Source organism: Anolis sagrei, chromosome 1 (assembly GCF_037176765.1).
Source record: "Anolis sagrei isolate rAnoSag1 chromosome 1, rAnoSag1.mat, whole genome shotgun sequence".
Taxonomy (NCBI): Eukaryota; Metazoa; Chordata; class Lepidosauria; order Squamata; family Dactyloidae; genus Anolis; species Anolis sagrei.
The window spans coordinates 183,454,163-183,476,114 of NC_090021.1; the positions used below are offsets into that span (position 1 = coordinate 183,454,163).

The 21,952-nt window shown below is 38.5% G+C and overlaps 1 protein-coding gene across 1 annotated transcript in view; it reads right to left on the reverse strand.

The window, feature by feature from the left end:
* ANKAR (ankyrin and armadillo repeat containing) overlaps nucleotides 1-21,952 on the reverse strand; it is a 46,409-nt gene that overhangs the window by 21,088 nt on the left and 3,369 nt on the right. Inside the window, exons 3-12 of the mRNA XM_067470975.1 lie at nucleotides 20,137-20,300; nucleotides 18,796-18,911; nucleotides 15,746-15,923; nucleotides 14,539-14,758; nucleotides 12,244-12,273; nucleotides 9,782-9,823; nucleotides 7,679-7,880; nucleotides 6,334-6,542; nucleotides 3,947-4,054; nucleotides 986-1,230 (exon numbers count right to left, since the gene is read on the reverse strand). Coding sequence (XP_067327076.1) covers nucleotides 986-1,230; nucleotides 3,947-4,054; nucleotides 6,334-6,542; nucleotides 7,679-7,880; nucleotides 9,782-9,823; nucleotides 12,244-12,273; nucleotides 14,539-14,758; nucleotides 15,746-15,923; nucleotides 18,796-18,911; nucleotides 20,137-20,300 — 1,514 coding nt within the window. The remainder of the gene's footprint in view (nucleotides 1-985; nucleotides 1,231-3,946; nucleotides 4,055-6,333; nucleotides 6,543-7,678; nucleotides 7,881-9,781; nucleotides 9,824-12,243; nucleotides 12,274-14,538; nucleotides 14,759-15,745; nucleotides 15,924-18,795; nucleotides 18,912-20,136; nucleotides 20,301-21,952) is intronic.

Consider the following 21,952-nt stretch of genomic DNA (forward strand, 5'->3'; position numbering starts at 1 on the left):
CACTGTGAAGTTTACTTGAGTCTTTCTTTGCCTGAGATATGAGACTGTCGCTTAAATTGATTTTCAGATCCTACTTGAGACTTCTGACTACTACTATTATTATTGATCTTAACTATTAAGACTAGTTAGAAAGTATCACTGGACTGTGCTTAAAGACAAAGGAGAAATTCAGAGAAAGAATGCAGAGAAAGAGGGTTCCGCGACTGGCACCCGATTTGTTTATCATGATCAACACAGAACCAGGTAAACATCCACAGTGTGCTCTTGTAGCATGGAACGCCAAATCAATCAAAATCCTTATAATTCTTGTAAAAAGCAAACAAGTTGTCAAAAATATCCTCAGTAATGTGGAAAAGTATGCTTAGAGACTAGACAGAGACTCTATTAGACTCTCAAAGCAGTGAGATGCTTTGGACTATGGACTATTGTTCTACGAAAGATGCCTGTGTTACCTACAAAGAGAAACCACTTAAAATCCTATTGTAACTGGATTCATAAGCAAAGTGCCTTATTCTGTATACATGAAGTTTTGTGAGTAAGCCAACTTTGTTACTTTTAAAGAAGACTGTTTATTTTGTCTCTTGAGGGCATGATTTAAGGCAGAGTAGATGTTTTTGGGCAACATTTCTGAAACTCTGCTGAATGTTTTTGTGCATTGGCATGTCTTTGTCCCTAGCAGTTCAAAGACCTACCTAGGTACATCAGTTTAACAGCTGAGAGACCTAGTTGCCTTGTATGAATGCTGGTGAATGCCATTTTTCAAAAAAGGTTGTGACTTCTAACAAGATCATGCCTTTCCTGTGACTAGTTTTCCCAAAAGGTTATGAATCCCATTTCCCAAAAGGTTATGGAGATTCACATTTTTCAAAAAAAGTCTAAAAAAAACATCAGTGATGAAACATGACCAAAAGCTAAAACTTCTTATTTTTAAGTTGGAGAAGGCGATAGCAGGAAAGGAGACAGCACGTATTTTGAGCAGACCCACCTGTTCTGCAATGATGGTCTGATTGTCATCCAACTGAGCAATATCGTACAAAAGGACAGCACAACGAGAAAGGAGGTCGGGCTGATTCGAAGACAACAGTTTAATCAAAACTGAAATGCCGCCTGCATCTACCAAGGCTCTAGCAATCAAGTTATGGGTTGAGATGTTGCTCAGCACCCCCACAGTGATGCACTCCAATACGATATCTCCACTTTTTAACAAGCTGATTAGGGAGGGTATAGTACCTGCATGTAGAACAATGAAAGAAACGACATAGTTGTCAGTTGACCATTTATTTATTTATTAACCTTATTTATACCCCATCTTTCTCTACCCCGGAGGGGGACTCGGGGCGGCTTACAAATGGCACCTAGACAGTGCCTTGAAACATACAAAATTCAAGCATAAATCCAGGACTTCAAATATCCTATTCCGCAAAACAAGTTCACAATATTACCCAGGAATTATAATTTTATTATTCATTAAAAATTTTAATTGTTTATAAACAAGAGGTGATTTAAGCTTAAAACCAGTGCATGTGATTGAAACCTAAAAGCAACATAACAACAAAATATAGAATGAAACATTGGTTTGTTTGACATCAATCAAAGGACAATATATGAAGCAGCTCAAATGAAAATAATATATAACACCTGGAATCATTAGCCTATAGACCATAAGAATGGTCCAAGGCTGTTTCATAAATACCTCTAGGGCAAGTTTTCCATAAATATGTGTCACAGCTGAATAAAGCCTTTCCATGCATACATTAACATAATCTTCACAGCATACAAAGAAACCACGCCTGACACAGAGAAATGAAATTATACCCAGGAGAAAGCACTTCTAAAGATGAGAACAAACTGATACATTAAGTTGTAACAGGACCAAGTTTGTGTGTGTGTGTTGAAGAAAAACCTTATGATGGTAATTATTATGTGCAGCTGGTAATGTAGGTCAACCAGCAATCTTGGGCCACACCTGATAGGGTACAACTGTATGGGTTTTTAGAATACAGCTCTGAAGAGCTTTTTCTCTGAGGAGATCTATGCTCAAAGGCTCTGCTCTGGGGAGCAGGTTGGAGAGAAGCTGTTATGCTGTTCTAAAGGAGGCTGTGGAGGAATAGCTGTTTACTCAAGGTTTATGCTTTTGCTCTCTCATTTGACTTAAAATGAAGGTGCCTAATTTTATTTATTTATTTACAGCATTTATATACGGCTTTTCTCACCCCTAGGGGGACTCAAAGTGGTTATTTTGTGTTACTTACAAAGACTATGTAAGTTTCTTGAACTCTTTGCTTTTTGTATGCAACATTGCAAGTTTATGTTTATCTCTGCTATTAAGAGTAAAGATTTTTCTGTTCATCTTTACTCTTGTCTGTGTGTCTTGTGCATGGGATATGGGTAAGATCCGCTTGCTGCACAACACAAACTACATGTAACCTGAATATAACTACTAGCGGTATTGATGGTTTTGCCACAGTTCATACATTTGCCTGGTTACGTTTTTGTAACTTATTCTCTCCATCACTCACTGATGCTAAATCGAGTCCTTTCTTGTAGCCTTTTGTGAGCATTGGCCATCAATCTACTAGTGCCTTACTCTTGTGTACATTCCCCTATAAAAGCAGTTGTATACTTCGTTCAACGAGGAACTGTCATATTCAGCTCAAGGTAATAGCGCCATTGCATGCAGTGTTGTTGTGCATGGATGTGCCTTCAGCATCATACATTGATGTGCATTGCTACACACTGTATACGTTGAAATGCACGTTCTTTTGGCATTGCAGTCTACTAATGAGGTGACATGCATAACTCCACAACATAAAGCTATACTCCACTTTCAATGTGTAGAACCTCAGAAACTCAATTTGTTTAATTTCTCCCCATTAAAACCTGCAAGGAAAACGACTGATCAATTTGGATCTCTCTTTGTGTGATTAAATGTCCTGCTCATGCCTTCCACAAGTTTAAATTCCCCTATGGAAGTAGTTGGGCATTTTTGTTTCATGTGGAACATATGCATTCAGCATTCAAGTTTGGAGAAGCAGGGCTTCACCTATGGTACCATTGTATATATAGATTGACACATTCATACAGATGCATATAAGCTTCCTTCTTTGGAAGCTTTTAAGCAGAGGCTGGATGGCCATTTGTCAGGGGTGATTTGAATACAATATTCCTGCTTCTTGTCAGGGAGTTGGACTGGATGGCCCATGAGGTCTCTTCCAACTCTTTGATTCTATGATTCTATATGTGACTGTCCAATTGCATATTTGGAGTTGTATTCAACTGTACAATGTTGCCTAGCAAAATCAATGCACAACTCTGGATTTGTAGGTATCCATTATAAAATCCCAATGTAGGATCTCAGGCACTGTTTGAATTTGCCAGACACAGAACTACATCATTGTTGTTTCCATGCAAAGTTATCCTGATTTGCTCCCAATCTAGGAGAGAGTCCTCATTTTTAAGCAGATTTACTACTTGTAGTTGCAAATAATATTCCTCAGTTCTTTGTGGAATTCTAAACCATTCTTGTTTAATTTACATGTGCACAAAAGTGTTTAATTGCTTAACATTAACATCGCTTAAATAATCTTTTTTTAAAAAGCCATCTATTTGATTGATTTCTGGAGTGGAAATGGATGCCATTGCAATGCAGAAGAAAATGGTAGTCAAATTACACATTGTGAGTGCGATGCAGTTTTTTTTAAAGGGATAGCTCTAAATCCACAAGAAAACCATACCACAACCCATGCAAGCATATTATTAATGAATTAATGTAATTAATTTATGCTTTTCTTATTCATAAAATGGCTTTGTATGCAAATACCTACATATTTGCATAGGCATCGTAAATCAACTTAGAAATGATATGCTGGAGGCATTTTTCTATGAATACCTGTCGCCTGAAGACAAAGGAAACATTTGTATTATGTATAATCTCTGTATCTCTCACCTGCATCTAAAATACACTTCCAGTAGTTATCTTTGGCCAGACAAAGGACTTCTAGACACCTTACTGCCATTTCCCGTTTCTTCCGAAAACCTTTACAGTCCAACATATCTGTTGAGAAATTAAAAATTGAAGATGACTGCCAATGATGTAGCATGATTTATCTCAATTCTACATTACTCTTGATAATAAAGATCATAATCTGGTCTGCCAATTTTTCCTTCACCAGGTATTTATTTATTTATTTACGACTTTTATATGCCGCCCTTCTCACCCCGAAGGGGACTCAGAGCGGCTTACTAGATATATATACATACAATATATTATATTATTAGCATAGTCCAATATCAGTATTAAATATTACTATATTGTATTATGCCATTATATTGTAACATTATTAGTAAAATTACATGTAATATAAATATATAATAATATCATATTATTATTAGTATTATATTGCATTACATCTATATAAATAAAAATGTAATGTTGGTTTGTGGGATTAACAGAACTCAAAAAACACTGGGGGAACTGACACCAAATTTGGACAGTGTACACCTAACAACCCAATGTATGTCCTTCACTCAAAAAAATTGAGTTTGTCCTTTGGGAGTTGTAGTTGCTGGGATTTATAGCTCACCTACAATCAAAGAGCATTTTGAACTCCACCAATGATGGAATTGAACCAATCTTGGCAGATAGGACTCCCATGACCAACAGAAAACACTAGAAGGGTTTGGTGGGCATTGACCTTGAGTTTGGGAGTTGTAGTTCACCTAAATCCAGAGAGCACTGTGAACTCAAACAATGATGGATCTGGACCAAACTTGGCATGGATATTCCATATGCCCAAATATGAACACAGATGGTGCTTGGGGGAAATAGACCTTGGCATTTGGGAGTTGTAGTTACTGGGATTTATAGTTCACAAAGAGCATTCTGAACCCCACCAATGACAGAATTGGGGCAAACTTTCCACACAGAACCCCCATGACCAACAGAAAATACTTAAGGCCATTCAACCCCCTTCATGATGACAAGAAAACGTAATCAAAGCCCTCCTGACAAAGAGCCATCCAGCCATAGATATAGATAGAAATATATGATTCTCTCACACACAGATATAGTATCATAGATTTGAAAGGGACCCCTAAAGAAGGTCAATGATATGTTGCATGTTCCAGAGTGGGCAAACCAGACAATCTCCACATCAACACTGACAAAGAAACAACAAGAAATACTGTTTACCCACAATCATAAAGAAATTACATATATTAGAAACCAACACTTTCTCATTACTTTATTTTCCAGATCATCAGACTGGGCCACAGCAACGCATGGCAGGGGACAGCTAGTAATATTATAAATATTAATTACTCCTCCAGGTACAATGTTATGCTGCCACCAAGTGGATTTCTGGATGACTACATTTGTAGCGGAGCTTTCCAAACTTTTGATGTTAGTGACATGCTTTTAGATATTCATCCTTTTGTGACACGGAAATTCACAATAAACCGGGGACTAAACCAACCCCTTATAAAGGTTTCATACTATTTTGGAAAGTTTTCCTTTACACTTCTTATGTACTACAATTGATTCTTGTGTAGTTTCTCTATAGCTGCTCCATTTGGTTCATTACAAACATCATTGTCAACAGATTTTCTTTTCCTAATTAGAAACTTACCCATTTTAGTCCTAATTACCTCCACTCAATTAACAAATTGTGCCTTTGTGTGTGGATGTGGGTACGGGTGTGGATGGGAAAAAACATTTTAATGTGCAACACACCTATGGGGCAAAGGGGAATTTAGGCCCCTTCTACACTACCATAAAAATCCAGATGATCTGCTTTGAAATGGATTATATGGCAGTGTAGATTCATATAATCCAGTTCAAAGCGTATAATGTGGATTACTTGCTTTGATAGTATGGATTATATGGCAGTGTAGAAGGGGCCTGATAGCTGCTCTATACTATCTCCCTCCTCAGGAAAGACAATGTCTGACGATGCTTGCCACAGTTGCAGGCGAAACTTCAGGAGAGAATGCTTCTAGAACATGGCCATATAGCCCAAAAAGCCTACAACAACCCAGTGATTTCAGCCATGGAAGCCTTTGACAATACAATGTTAGAAAGGATGCTAAGGAGAGGGGAAATCTCTCTGGCATCCTTTTTGTTTTTTTAAATTAATCTTTATTAAGTTTTCAAACACACACACATATATAAAAGAAAAACAAAACCAACAAGACATAAGGGAACGGGGTAGGGGTGTGTGTGTGTGTGTGGGGGGGGGGGGGGGGGGGTAGAGTGCAACTGGCATCCTTTTTGTTACAAAGCCCTGGACTGAGACAACTCTGTAAGCCATTCAAAAAGAGAATGTACATGTTTACCAACAAGAATTTTCCAAACTGGGAGATCCGGATTATGGAGCTCATTTAGATGCTTCAGAACTTCAGTGTGGAAATTCATCACTGCCAAATGAATGATAGTATTTCCCTCGCTGTCTTTCTTCAGCCAGTTGGCTTCAAGAGAAAACAAATACTGGATAGTATCCAATGCTCCAGATGTAGCCGCAAGCAAAAGTGGGGTGGAGTGAAGCCTGTAGGCAGGAGAATATAGATAGATAGATAGATAGATAGATAGATAGAGAGAGAGAGCCACAACAAACAAACAACAGAGTATGAATGAAATTGATTTACACAATTGCTTTCAGTGTTTAGTAGAAGCTTAAATAAAAAAAATTGAAGTTACAGTCCAGTCCTATATATATCCGTTTAGTGGGATTTATTCCACAGAATACAATTTCAGTTCAGAACATCGGAAATTATCTAATAATGGTTATTCAGGTTCAAGCAAGGGTCTTTCCAAGTCCTATATGGAGATGCTGGAATTTACAGTACTTATTTATTTACATCCAAACTTTCTCTTGGCATAGTATTCAAGATGGGAAAGAGAATACGAGACATTTGATTGAACATGTGCTCCACCACAAACCCACATCCACCCCCTTTCATTTGTTAGTCTGGCTTTCCATCTTGACCTAATGAGTCCTGTATTTTTAGGTGCCTTGAAGCAAGTCTACACTGCATGTTACATTACATTAGTAGTGCTTAAATTAAATTATATAAAAGAATGAAAGAACATCAAATCTACGCCTACTTTTTTCACCATCATTAATTTTACTTTCTCCCACCCTGGACATTCCACAGATATATAAACCCCACTTGCCTAGTTTCCAACAGATTTCACCACCTCTGAGGATGCCTGCCATAGATGTGGGCAAAATGTCAGGAGAGAATGCTTCTGGAACATGGCCATACAGCCCGGAAAGCTCACAACAACCCATTAATTTTACGGTTTTTCCCCATTTCTGCAAGGGGCCGGATATAGAGGGGAAAGGTAGCGAGGTTTAAATTTCCTCTATCTATACAGAGTGGTACTAATCCAGATGGTCGCATGCATACTCTGAAATAATCTAGTCAATGGGAGGCTCAGCAGGCTGTAAATTATGTATTTAATGTAGTAGCTAGGGAAGTTTTCCCCACATCCTTCAGGTTTAGACATGGATATTAGCAGTCCTGGAATATGCCTGAACCCTCTACTCATGTCCTCTTCCTTGCATTAATTCAATACATGGATTCCTTTCCATATTACATGAGTGAAAAGAATCCAAAGGCCAGTCAGACTATGACATTAGCTTAATGTTATATAGCTTCCTGTTTTATGCATACTCACTCTCCTCGTGTTTCAGATTCAATCAAGTCTGGATGTTTTCGGTAGAGAACTGTGATACAGGAGACATTGTCATAGAAAGCAGCATAATGTATAGGCAGCCATCCCCGATGGTCAGGTATGCGGTAGTCTGCTTTTAAAGCCAGGAGGAAATGAAGTGCTTCAAGGGAACTACACTGAGCTGCCAGGTGCAAAGCAGTAGGACCTGTTGTTAGTAAGTCAGAAGATGCAACAGAATTAGCTGCATGGTCCTGGTGTATTGAAGGCCCCTTATACACTGCCATATAAAATCCAGATTATCTGCTTTGAACTGGATTATATGGCAGTATAGATTCATATAATCCAGATAATGTGTATTATCTGATTTGATAATCTCAGATATATGGCAGTGTAGAAGAGGTCTGAATCTATACTTCAATATAATCCAGTTAAAGCAGATAATCTGGATTTTATTTGGCAGTGGAGAAGGGCCCTAAAAGAAATATAGGTTGAAATAGTACAATATCTTTAAAAGGACAAACATATATAAAATATGACATGTTTAATTTGTGCACGCAGCCATGAAACTGGCAAAAGACACCTCATGCTTTAATCATTCAAACAAAGCAAAATGTTTGTTTTACACGAGTGCAAAGGACATGTACAAAGAACTCTTTACAACATTATAAACATGGATATATAAGCCTTAATAACTATGTTATTTAGAAACAAAACAATCTTTGGGAATCTGTACCATACTTCGATCTATCTATCTATCTATCTATCTATCTATCTATCTATCCATCCATCCATCCATCCATCCATCCATCTATCTATCTATCTCCATCCACCGAATACATATAAGGATTGGGGCGTGCTCAATGTTTTCTATAATTTGTATGAAAAAAGAAAATGAGGAAGAAAACTTTTCTTGGATAAGAGTGGATCTTTGCATAGATATGTAAACCTACCTATGACATAAACAAGTGTAAACTCCTCTTAGAACAACAGGTTTTCCATAGGTTAGAATCTAACTGAGGTATATAACCACCTCCTCTTTCTCCTATTCCTCTCCTTAGGCATGTTGTATTGATTTTGTTGCATTTTTCCTACTGTGACCTCCTCTCCTCCTCAAAGATCTAAGACCTTGCTTCTGCATATTTCAAAACTTGAATAGTAGGCTCCATTTATGAGGATGAAGGCAGAGATACAGTCAGAGCAATGTGTTTTCCCCACATTTCATTATAACTGATTTCACATACAGTAGAGTCTCGCTTATACAACATAAATGAGCTGGCAGAATTTCGGATAAACGAAAATATCAGATAATACCAAGTCTCCTGCTGTTACCCGTCTGACATGGCACTAGACACCTAGAGTACTAACAACAGGAACTCAAAGGGTTAAGGCAAGGCAATGCCTCAGGGCTAGAGCGGCCCAGCAGGGAGTGCCCGCATGCAAAAGAGGAACATGGAAATCAGAGCGAAGAAGGGAGGAGGACCCTAATCCTAACCCTAACTCGGCCCTGCCTCTTTCCCCCCTTTCCTTCCTCCTCCTCCTCCTTGTCTTGTTTTTTTCACTTATTGGGCATGGAAAGAGAGTTGGGGAACGCACCTTTAATTGAAGGGGAAATCCTGGAGGAAAAAGGAGCATCGGATAAGAGCGTTGGATAAGACAGAATGTCAGATAAGCGAAGGCCGGATAAGCGAGACTCTACTATGATTTTTCATTGGCTCAGCTACACATTTCTATCTGAGTAAGTATAGATAGCAATCAAACGTGACACCAAAGGATATTAATGGTCACCAATTACAGACCTTCTGATGCATTTTTAAAACAGGTAGAAAAGTCGGAACAAATTACTTTGAACTGGGATTAATAGTCATGAGTAGCTTTATCTGGAATGGACTGATTTGCCTTCAAAGTCATGTTCCAAATATATTATTACATTTTTCAGTCTCAATACACACCTCCACACATTTGCAATGCCTTGACCTTCCACAGATACTGATGAAGCATATATTTATGGTTCTGCAGATATCTTCACTAAACACACACACGCTGCAATTCCAATAATTGAATTGTTCCTGTTTAACTAAGGCAATGTTGGTTTCATTTAAAACTTACCGGTTTCCTCGTGGGTGGGATCTTTTCCAATGATTCCTAAAACTAAATAGATTCATTTATAGACCAAATATATAATATGAGATTTCAATCAGTGTGACACATATTATAAGAAAGACGCATCATTTTACTAGCATTGTAATCCTATTGTGCGGCTCACATACATTCTTGCTATTTAGCCTAAACTGTACAACTTTCTTGTTACCTAGGGACCATTTTTCAATGTGCCTATTTTTGTGGTTGCAAACAGGCTTTGGAAAGGGAAGTAGCTGTTTAACTCAACTGCATGTCTTAGCTGTCAAATAAACTTTGCTATTGTACTCCTCTGTCATCCCTGTGGAAACTGCAGTATATAGGCAAAATAACCTTTAGTAATAAGTGAGCGTAATGCCCCTTGAGTCTATATACTTCGTTTCTAAAGTGTTTCTAAAGTATACTTAGTGAAATTTTTTTACTATAACAAGAGTATTGAAATTTTTGCTACTATTTCGTTACAGTAATTGCACATGCACATAATTCAATTACTATAATTGAGAAAACACCAGGGGCTCCTTTCTCCCTCATTTTAAAGCTATTGGAATGAAACTTGCTACATTAGTAGAACACATCTACCACTGTTAGCTGACCAAATTTCAGAACATTTTAGTTATCCATGGAGTTTTGGGGAATTTTCAAAGTTTTTATAAACAACTTTTTTAAAAAAAACTACAAGAGTGATGTATTTGAATTTTATATACAATGCACAAGATAACCAGGACATAAATCCCCAGATGTTTCAGAAATATTCACACATCTACAGATTTTTGGTGATTTTTAAAAGTTTAGACAAAAACATTTATCCCCCCAAAAGCCACAACAGCAATCCCATTGAATGTCTGTCTAACAGTGTGTCTATATGACACACAATTAACCATAGAACTTCAAGTTAGCACAGATTTATACTATTACTTACTTACTTCAGTCCTCTTTGCAGATTCAATCATTTTATTTATTTATTATTAGACTGACTCTAAATGGCTGGCTACTTCAGTGTATTTGCTTATGGTGATTGAGCCAAAGGAAAAAAGGATTGGTTTTTAAACACTTGATTTATTTATTTAAAACATTTATATTCCACCCTTCTCACCCCGAAGGGGACTCAGGGTGGAGCACAGCATATATACGGCAAACATTCAATACCGGTACACAAATTCATATACACATACATAAACATTAAAAACATTTATCTCAATATTAAAATACACCATTTAAAACCATCCTAGTCATCAGCGTTAAATCTAATTGGCCTGGTAATCTTTCCTATTGCTGCTTTATTGCCCTGTCCCGAAAGCTTGGTCCCACAGCCAAGCTTTTACCATACTTCTAAAGGACAGGAGAGAGGGGGCCGACCTGATCTCACCAGGAAGGGAGCTCCATAGCCGGGGAGCAATCACCGAGGAGGCCCTGTCTCTCGTCCCCACCAATCGCACCTGTGACAATGGCAGGACGGAAAGCAGGGCCTCCCTGGACGATCTTAATCTCCACGATGATTCATAGGGAGAGATGCATTCGGATAGGTAATTTGATGTTCTTTTGGCTTTACCAAAGTTGCTTAATGCTATTGTTTATACTTATATCTACTTTAGTCCTCTTTGCAGATTCAATCATTTTATTTATTATAATTAGACAGACTCTACATGGCTGGTGCTGATGCTGAGCACTGCATTCTGGGAAATGTAGTTTAGGGCAGGCCTTTTGCCTTCTCTGCCACAGGGGGCCTGGCCTTCCCAAACTACATTTCTCAGAATGCTGTGTTCTCAGTCTCCTTTGCTAGTCCCATCCCCAGTGCCTTCCTTATGCTGATTGGGCCAAAGACAAAAGATTGGTTTTTAAAACACTTTATGTTCTCTTAGTTTTACCAAAGTTGCTTAATGCTTATACTGAAAATTAAACCTTGGGAGGCATCCAAATGTTACAAAATCTTAACAAAAATATTTGGTGTTTCAATTTCTAAATCCCCCCCATTGTTTCTGCATGTTTCTAATATTGATTTGTATAGGCAATCTAACAAATTTGATCCAAAACCACCACCCCCCCAAACAAATTAAAAATGAGCATTTGTACACTTTTACCAGATAGTATTCTTAACTAAGAGAATTTTCAGCTTTTTCCACACAAAAACTATCAATATATCTCTATATGTATATTGCTCACTAACTGCTCTTTGGGAAAAATATGCTTAATTAATGTGATTTATTTATTTTTGGTCACATAATGGGCTTGCTTTTTAAACCATGGAAAGCAAGGCCAAAGTTCCCATCTGATCAATGTATTCTGAATGAGTAACTTTATTTACATTTGTAGGAAATTTGTAGGCAATGCCTTTAAAATTTCAACTCTTGCTATTCTTAAAACTAGTTCAATTTTATTGCACACAGTGTATTAAAAAAAAACTTAATGAGGATGACAAATGATTTATGACTTACGTTTTGCATCGGGTTTCTGGACATGTTTCCCTAAAACAAAATATAGTAATAGTTATGTTTTTGGTTACTACATCTTTTTCTTTCTCTCTCACTCTTTTGTAGTACACATTAGCCTATTTGCCCAAATAATAACCACAACAAGAAAATACTTAATAATTTAGGCAATGTATTTATAAATCATACACATTTATTGAAAACAAAAGAACAATAAGAATTACAGTCTTATAATTTTTCATCTTTCACCACAGTTTTGGTCTCTTCTGAATGTACATAGCTATATCTAACAGGTCATGGTATGTCCAAGTGGAAACTATAACGTATTGTAGCTTTGCCTTTCTTTATAAAGCGAATGACAATATTAATATGAAACATGTCCCTTAATCCAAATGTTAACATATTTTCTGTTAAACATGTTTTTTTATTCAATAAAGTTTGAAAACTCAAAAAATTCAAAAGAATTACAGTCTTGCTTGAGAATTCTTTGTGTTATTGCATGTAGACATTCTGGCCAATGGAAAACTTACTTCAGTCAAATTCCACCCAAGCATTTGAAGCCTCATATGTGCTTAATTTAGGGATGTTAATATTTGACTATTTGCAAGTGAGAATGAATCATTTCCACAGTTATCTTTTCACAGCAGAGAAGATAATAGTTCTGCACAATTCTCCTGCAGTACTCAAATTCACCTTGGGATATTATTCTGTGCAAAAGTACACATTTTTCTGACTTTTTTTGTGAAAAAATATTGTTTAAATCACCTAGGAATGGCTTTTAATGGAAGGTTGCTGTTTCCTAGAATGTGGGGCATGTGTGTGTTTTAATGACATACATTGTGATCCGGTTTTAATGTTTGGATTTTTAAATTTTATTTTAAGTTTTGTATCTTGTTTATTTATGTATTTTAAATTTTTGTTGTATGTCATGGTAATGTTAAACTAGATCTGAATAACATCAAGTACGGCATTAATAATATAGGAAATCATTGGAAGAGGTTGTGGGGACATTTAGTATGGAGAGCTCATGGCATGCAGATGGTGTTCAGCCCTATTTCTTCTTTTCAGGAAACCCAGAAGAAGCAATGAAAAAGATCTCTCTTCCAAAAGGCTTTGAAGATTCTGATTTTCCAAAAGGTTATGATCTCAAAGGTCACCCTTTCCCCAAAATCTACTGAAGAGGTGCCTACTAATTGAGAAAGCTTTAGAAAGAGCAATGCAGTATCTCAAGTATGTTCAAAGAAAAGGATGGAAATGGCCTACTTCAGGCATGCATGAGGTTATTTGGGAATCAAGAAAATGAAGAAATGCCACAGCAGAGGCGTTTTCGTCTGCTATTGCTTCTTTGAACAGAGTTTTAGAGTCCCTCTGTTCTCAAAAGTGAGAAAAATTGCAAAAACATGCAAGCCACATAAATACTCTGCTGCAGGTCTGAGCTGCCAATGCAAAATATTTTTCTGGCTGGGGCAAAGGACGGGGTAGAGTCTTGGGAGCCCCTGGTGGTGCAGTGGATTAAACCACTGAGTTGTTGAGCTTGTTGACCGAAAGGTAACAGGTTCAAATCCAGGAAGCGGTGTGAGCTTCCTCTGTTAGCCCCAGCTTCTGCCAACCTAGTAGTTTGCAAACACGCAAATGTGAGTAGATCAATAGGTACTGCTCCGGCGGGAAGGTAATGGCGCTCCATGCAGTCATGCTGGCCACATGACCTTGGAGGTGTCTACGGACAACGCTGGCTCTTTGGCTTAGAAATGGAGATGAGCACCAAACCCCAGAGTCGGACACGACTGGACTTAATGTCAGGGGGAACCCTTTACCTTTACTATTCCTGGAAACTAGAAGAGGGAAGGGGTTCAGTGCCTTGGATAGCTCACTTGAGATTCCATCTATTAGATTGGTGATTCATCACTGGCAGTATTACACATGGGTTATAAATGTCATTTCCTAATTGGTTATTTCAGAAAAACACAGGAAAAGTTTATTAAACTTCAAAAACGTTGCTTTTGTGGGACATCCTGTAGTTTGTGGCAGCCACAAGAATGAAGTTTCTGGAGTATAACAACTACTTTCAAAGTATGTAACACACAATTAAACAGGAAATAACACTTTTAAATCAGGAACAGAAAATATTTCGTATTTTGTTACACAGTGTTATAGTTTTTTTCCCTACACATGGCAGAAAGGGTCTAGTGTAAGGCAAGAGCTTTTGTCCTCTCCTCACATCTCAGGATATATTGCCTGAACCAACTGCCGCACTCTGCATTGTGGTAGGGTTGGCCCTGCTTAGAAGATAATATATCTTACCTTGGGTGACTGTTATGGTTCGCCTCTGATTCATAGCTAGGGGTGATTTAACCACCTGACATATAATTGACACCCAGTTGTAGATAGCAGCATGATGGATCAGTGAATAACCATGTTCATCTGTTGTAGTGAGACTAGAGATGGAGGTCTTGCGACAAAAGGAAAGGAAGATGGCAGCCAGCCCTCTTTCTGCAGCAGCTTTCATGCCATATGCCAGACTCTAAAACCACATAATGTACAAGACACATTGGGAGGAAAATTAAAACTACAATAATAAAATGTACAACATTCCAGTTACATTATCGATACTTATCAGAAAAAAATGTGTGTAATTTTATTTTGTCATTGACAAAATAAAGTTCAAATTAAAAGTCAAGATACAAAAGAGGAGAAGACAGAGCATATTAAAAAATCAGTTGGTGAGTGTATTAACTGAAAAATGGAAAGCACGAAGCTGATTGGTAGGGCTATGGCCAAGAAGCTAGCTGAGCCTGGGAGTTTTGGCAACACTTACATATTTAGGCTTTAGCTGTGTAGGAGCTTCAAGAGAGAGACAGTTCTTGCTTCATGAGCTGCTGGAAGAAGATCTTCCATATGGATACCTAAAGACCATTTGAATCTCTCTCAAAGGACATTGTGTGAGTCAATGCAACTGTTCACATGACTGTATATATGTTGCTCTGCATTACGAAGAGTAAACTCCTTGTTCTTTACTGATAATCTGTATGGCACATTTTCTTTCCCTGGCAAGACAATGTGTGGACTGATAAAACGTGATTTTCATTCTGCCACAAAGACTAATAATTCCAGCAGGCAAACTAGGACTGTTCCAACTCCCCCTGCTATGTAACTGTTACGGTCACATAAGCTCCATCCTTTTGCACATCTAATCACCAAACATTTTTCCCAATGCAAGGCTCCTCCAACTGTTACTTCTTTCATATAACCAGCTACAAGTTTGATGCAGATATTACAGAAAGAATAATAAAGTGGTAAACATGTACTGTTGAACCAGCTCACAAAAGGCAAGGCAACAGAAATGTGATCCATGAATAATCAGAAAGTAAGGGTAGCTTTTTTTTCCAGAAGAGGCACCTTCTTTGAGTTCCAGATGAACAAATTTGCTCTGAATTAGCTGTCACAGCAATAAGAATGTAAATGTACTTCACAGTCGTGCTAAACTTTCCACCCCAAACTGAACACATACCTTACATTTAATTGCTTTTTTGTAACCAAATCTTCGCTTAAATAATTCCATTGCTTGTGTATCAATTAATGGTAGCCTTTTGGGTTTAAGCATGCTTACTACTTCATTGATGGCGCCCCACCACTGGCTCTTAAAAAGCAGATAAAAAGGTTCAAGTTCAATGCCGATTACGTAATAGCTGGAACATGCAGAAGGGGAAGGAGAAAACACACACAACTCAAATCAGAATATTTTGAAATACTGTGTTATAAGGCCCATCTTCACTGGGTTTTTAATGCAGTTTGAAGCTAACCTCAGCTGTGGTGGTCAGACATCAAACTCCCACAAAAGTGCACCAAAGAAAGCCCTTAATGTACATGAGCACTCTGTTGTTTGTATAATAACTATCCAGGCCTCTAACTGATTCCTATGTAATCACCTGCACAACAAAACACTTTTCTCAATACAGGTTTGAAATTGTATTAAATGGACAGTGTAAATGGAGCCACAGTCTGTAGTTCATAATGCAAATACATCAAGCCTGTGGAACTTCTTAACAACAGAACCAAGAACGAACAAGTATAAGAGAGGTAGGATACAATTTCTACTCTCTTTAAATCTGCAAGATATATCCATCTATCCTATTCCGAATGTCTTTGTATTTTGCCATATTTCGGTCAAATTGGTAAGTAGGAAATGATCTAATGCAGTGGTTCTCAACCTGTGGTTCCTCGGGCATTTTGGCCTACAATTCCCAGAAATCCCAGTCAGCTTATCAGCTGTTAGGATTTCTGGGAGTTGAAGGCCAAAATATCTGGGGATCCACAGGTTGAGAACCACTGGTTTAACACCACTTCTGGTATAGAGTTACTTGGGGAGGAAGATTCTTTGATGTATAGAAGGACATTTTTCATTACTTTTAGGCTGTTTGAGTGTAGTTTTGGGGTGAAAATTGCATCCCTTTTGCCCCCTTCGCAGGTGGCACGATTGGTGGGGACGAGGGAGAGAGCCTTCTCTGTGGTGGCCCCCCGACTTTGGAACTCACTCCTCAAGGATATCAGACAAGCCTCCACATTGGTAGTCTTTAGGAGGAGCCTGAAAACGTGGCTGTTCCAGTGTGCCTTCCCTGAATAAGGAAACAATGCCCTGCTCTGATTAATTCTCTGCAATTGTCCTCAGAAGCACTTTACTACCCGTTGGGTTGGTCTCCCTACATTATCTTTTAAAATCCTCCTGCTTAGATACATCCTACCTCTGTTCACGCCCATTGTTTATTTTAAAATTTTTAATTTATTACATCTGGCACGGCCATAAGGTTTTAAATTCTCTGTGTTATTGTTTATATGTGAGTTATATTAATTGTACTGTTTTATTTGCTTGCTGTTTTGCTTTTACTGATGTGTTGTTGGGCTTGGCCTCATGTAAGCCACCCCGAGTCCCCTTGGGGAGATGGTGGCGAGGTATAAATAAAGTATTATTATTATTATTATTATCCCAAACTCATGAGGTAGGATGAAAGAAGGGACTAGAGAAGAGTTTTGAGAGAACCCAACAGTGGGGGCATAGGTTATGGTTTTCCAGAGACTTGACAAATCTACTTTTGCATTCTGCCAAGGACAGAAAAATGGCAGCTATCGGCCAGTATATGGCTGATAGACCTCAGTCAATATAGGATTACAGTACCTCTTCTAATTTATTTAATTTAACTCGTGGAATACTATTATGCTTCATGAATTTCTCCAGATGGTAGAGAGGATTCTTGGCTCTCTGTTTTGTCCTCACTGCAATTTCACCTTTTGCAGTCCTTAAGTCATCCAGTGAGTTCCATGGCTAAATGAGAATTAGTACCCATTGCCTCCATCCCAGTATTCTTACCTGGGGTGGGCAAAATGCAACCTGTGCACCATACATGTCTTTCAAGTCGGTTGTTGTAGGTTGTAGGCTTTTCAGAGGATGGCTGCCACAGATGCAGGTGAAACGTCAGGAGAGAATGCTTCTAGAACATGGCCATATAGCTTGAAAAACCTACAACAACCCATTGATTCCGGCCATGAAAGCCTTCGACAATACATTGTCTTTCAAGTGTTTCTGTAACCCCCACTATCCCCTCTTGCCCTAGCCACTGATAAAAGGATGCCATAAATTCTCATGGTTGTGCTCTGAGGTACATACAACAATATCCTCTGTTTCTTCTCAAAAGAAGATGGCTCTGTCCTGCTAATCTGCAGGGCTCAGTGCTGTGGGAGTGTGCTTTGGGGCCCTCCTGCATCACATATAGTACAGCTACAACAGTTGCTACAGAAGTTTTTTTTCATGTTAGAAGCAACTTGAGAAATTGCAATTTGCTTCTGGTGTGAGAGAATTCGCCATCTGCAAGGACATTGCCCAGGGACGCTTGGATGTTTTACCATCCTGTGAGAGGCTTCTCTCATATCCCCACATGGGAAGCTGGAGCTGACAGACAGGGGCTCACACCTTCTCGCAGATTTGAACCACCGACCTTCAAGTCAGCAGTTCAGCCAGAACAAGGGTTTAACCCATTGCACCACTGTAGCAGAATGAGAGGGGTCTAATGCAGACCAACCCAAAACGCTCACTGAGAAGTTGTCCAGCAACAAATGCTGCATTTAATTATTCCTGGTTCACTGTGTCTTTCCCCTTAATTATCTGAACAATTTACAGTATTCAAGATTATTGTATACTAGCTGCCCCCTGCCACGCGTTGCTGTGGCCCAGTCTGGGTATATGTGTTTTGTGTGTGCATATATGTATGTGTATATATTTGGGTGTATATGCGGTTTTGCGTTGTAATGTATTATTTATTTATTGGCTTTTTAAGTGCCTTCCGCTGTGTTTTTCAGTGTTTTTATGAGTGATTGTTACTTGTTGGCCTGATAGGTGTATTGTGTCCAAATTTGGTGTCAATTCGTCCAGTGGTTTTTGAGTTATGTTAATCCCACAAACGAACATTACATTTTTATTTATATAGATAATCTAGCTATCTATCTACCTGTCTTGGTTCTAGTGAACCATTACTAGAATGGAATAAAAAGCAACTTCATAGTCTTTACCTCTTGCCACCAAAATCCATTATGGGTATTGAGTAATGCTCTCGATAGGGTGCATCGGGGTCAAGCAACTGAGACAGATGGTTTTTAGCACATTCATGAATTTCATCATAGGCAGCCTGTAACAAAAATGCTAAAGTAATGAGGCAGATCTGGGCTTATGAAACATTTGTGTTAGCAGCACCAAAACCGGGCACTAGTTTACGGGAAATCATTTTAGTCTATATTTTTTCAATATATGTTTATATCAAATTATTTTATTGTAATAATATTTTAAATTATTCTTGAGCATTTAATTCATTTTACTTGGATGCCAATCTGTGATCCTAGAAGATAGGGTGGTTATAATGATTTCAATAAAATTAATTAAATATGTGTATAATCTATGTCTGCATCGGGGTCCTCAAACTTTTTAAATGGAGGACCAGGTCACAATCCTGCAAACTGGTGGAGGGCCAGATTATAATTTGAAAAAAGAATGAATGAATTCCTATGCACACTACACATATCTTATTTATAGTGCAAAAAACACTTAAAAACAATGAAATGAAGAACAATTTTAACAAATATAAACTTATTAGTATTTCAGTGGAAAGTGTGGGCCTGCTTTTGGCTGATTAGATAGGATTGTTGTTGCTGTTGTTGTTGTTGTTGTTGTTGTTGTTGTTGTTGTGTGCTTTTAAGTCATTTCAGACTCAGGTTGACCCTGATTGAGGGCCGGCTAAAGGACTTTGGAGGGCCGTATCCAGCCCTCGGGCCTTAGTTTGAGGACCCCTGGTCTACATCTTTTCAGGATAACTTGGAAGAGGGCTGGGTAAAAGTTGGAAGATGGAAAGAGAAACAACAAAATTAGTCTTCCTATCCAGGTTGCTTTTTAAAAAAGAGTCTTTAAGGAGGGAATATCAGTAGAAGAAAACCACTATGTTTAAATAGCACAACATGCTTAGAACTACATAAAATATCTTTTCAAAAAGTTTCTGTGGTTCCCGATACATAAAAGAAAGTAATATTGTCACCAGATGAGGTTCCTTGGGGAAGACATTCCATAACACTATGTAACGTGATATTTATTCCTGGGTTATAAATATAATTTCCTAATTGCTTCTATCATTAAAACATGAAAAAAGTTGATTAAACTGCTAAAACTTTAATAAAAAACAATCCAAACTCATCATCCAAACTCATAATCCAAACTAAGTCAGAAATGTTGACATTTCTGTGTAAGAGAGGCATGATATGATATGATAGATGAAATGCTGGAAGCCACTGTTGCTATTTCAGCCCCTGAGGCACAGCTGGATCTAAGAAAACTCACAAGCCACGGACTAAACTATTTCAAAGTACCTTAATCTCCTCTGAGACGCTTCCAACTGAAGGAGTACCAATATCAAATTCTATGCCACCATGGAGATGGAAATAACGATTTTGGGGATACATAAAATGCTGGCACTTAAAATCTGGTCCAAGCAAAAGTGGAGGCAACTCACGTTCAGTTTTAACTTTGTCATCTGCACAAAGGACAAACAGGATTTTGAGCAGAAGGTTAGTGTTGCTGTCCAAGTGAACTGGTTACTCATCTCCTGGCATGAAGCTCCTTGATTTCACTTTAAGCTAAAGCTGCTGTTGGACACACACATAAAAAGGATGATGTTTCCACCCTCCTCTCTCCAACAAGTAAAACTGTGACAAGGACTTGTGATGGGGTCCTGCTTCTGGTGGCTACAGGCTTATTTGCTGGAGGTACAGGGAAAGGAAAGGTCATTCTTTCTACACCACAATTGGAAGATGAATGGATCTCCTTTCCCCTCCCAGCAACTGGCTTTTAAGGTGGACTGAATAGTGCTGATTGTTAAGATGGTTTTCAACTACATAGAATTAGTGTACCCAGAGCAATTACAAGTCCTTATGAATCTCTAATTGTAATTCTGAACACCAGCCATTATTATTTACTCAGAATCAAGATATGCATCTTTTTCAACAAACATGAAAAATAGTGTTGCAAATCACTATTATAACAAAAAAGAACTACTGAATGTCTTTTTGTATATACTTATATTAAACTGAATAGGCTATTATTTAGGATCCCTCAAAACCATAGGTAGTCCTCCCTCCGATTGGGAGGGGGGATCTCATGTTCTAGTCAGTTTTCCTGAGAATTTGCATGATTTTAGGCCTATGAAGTATCTTCCTTCAGCTTGTGAAAGGCCTCGGTGTGTGTGTGTTGGGGGGGGGGGGATTTCCACTAAACTCCACTCCTTATCAGATTAGGCTATGTGTCTCTTGACTTCTTGTGTTGAGAGAGGCAAAAGGTCTGTGGAGCCAATTTTTTTGGGCTTTGTTTCTTAAACAGTGCTCTAGATGTCTTCAAGCAAAAGCTCTCAAAGGTTTTAGCCAACCCTCCATTTTCGTAAAAGGGAAAGCAAAGAGCGGACAGAGCCAGCTACCAGGCTGTCCCTTTTGCATGCCCTTTGAGGAACAATGGGACACGTGTGGCTGAGCAACATCACAGTTAGATCAAAAGAGTGTGAAGTCAGTTTACAGCAACAGAATGAAGTGGGGGAGAAAACTAGAGCATTTTAGGGAGCATTTTAGGGATGAAGAGGATAAACTAGGACTGTCCTTGCCAAACCAGAAGAGGAAGAAAGGGAAATCATGACATTTGAAAAGCAACAAGAAAGTAGAATGGCGGAAGGTTAGCCAAGGCTGTCCTTGCCAGACTAAGGACCTCATCACATGGGAAATTTTAGCATTTTAGGATGCTCCTGCCTCAGTTGAGGGACGGATTGGCACGCGGCCCATCACATGACATCCCTCGACTTCCGGAAGAGGCCTAACCAGCATGGAAGCATCCTAGGATACTTCTCTCTAAACCCGGAGACTTCTCTTCTGCCCAGGTTGTGATGGGAAAAGCATTGCTGCATCTTTCATTTCTCCATGCTTGCTGACAAGACATCGCACCCTGCCCCCCTGTGATAAGATTGTAAGACAGTTGGAAGGTCACTAAGACCACCTTGAAGGGAAAGCTAGTTCCTTAGGAATAAATATAAATTTCTGGGTTCTTGTGAGTTTTTTTCTCCTGACGTCAGGAGAAAATGCCTCTAGAACATGGCCCTATAGCCCGAAAAAACCCACAAGAACCTAGTGATTCCAGCCATGAAAG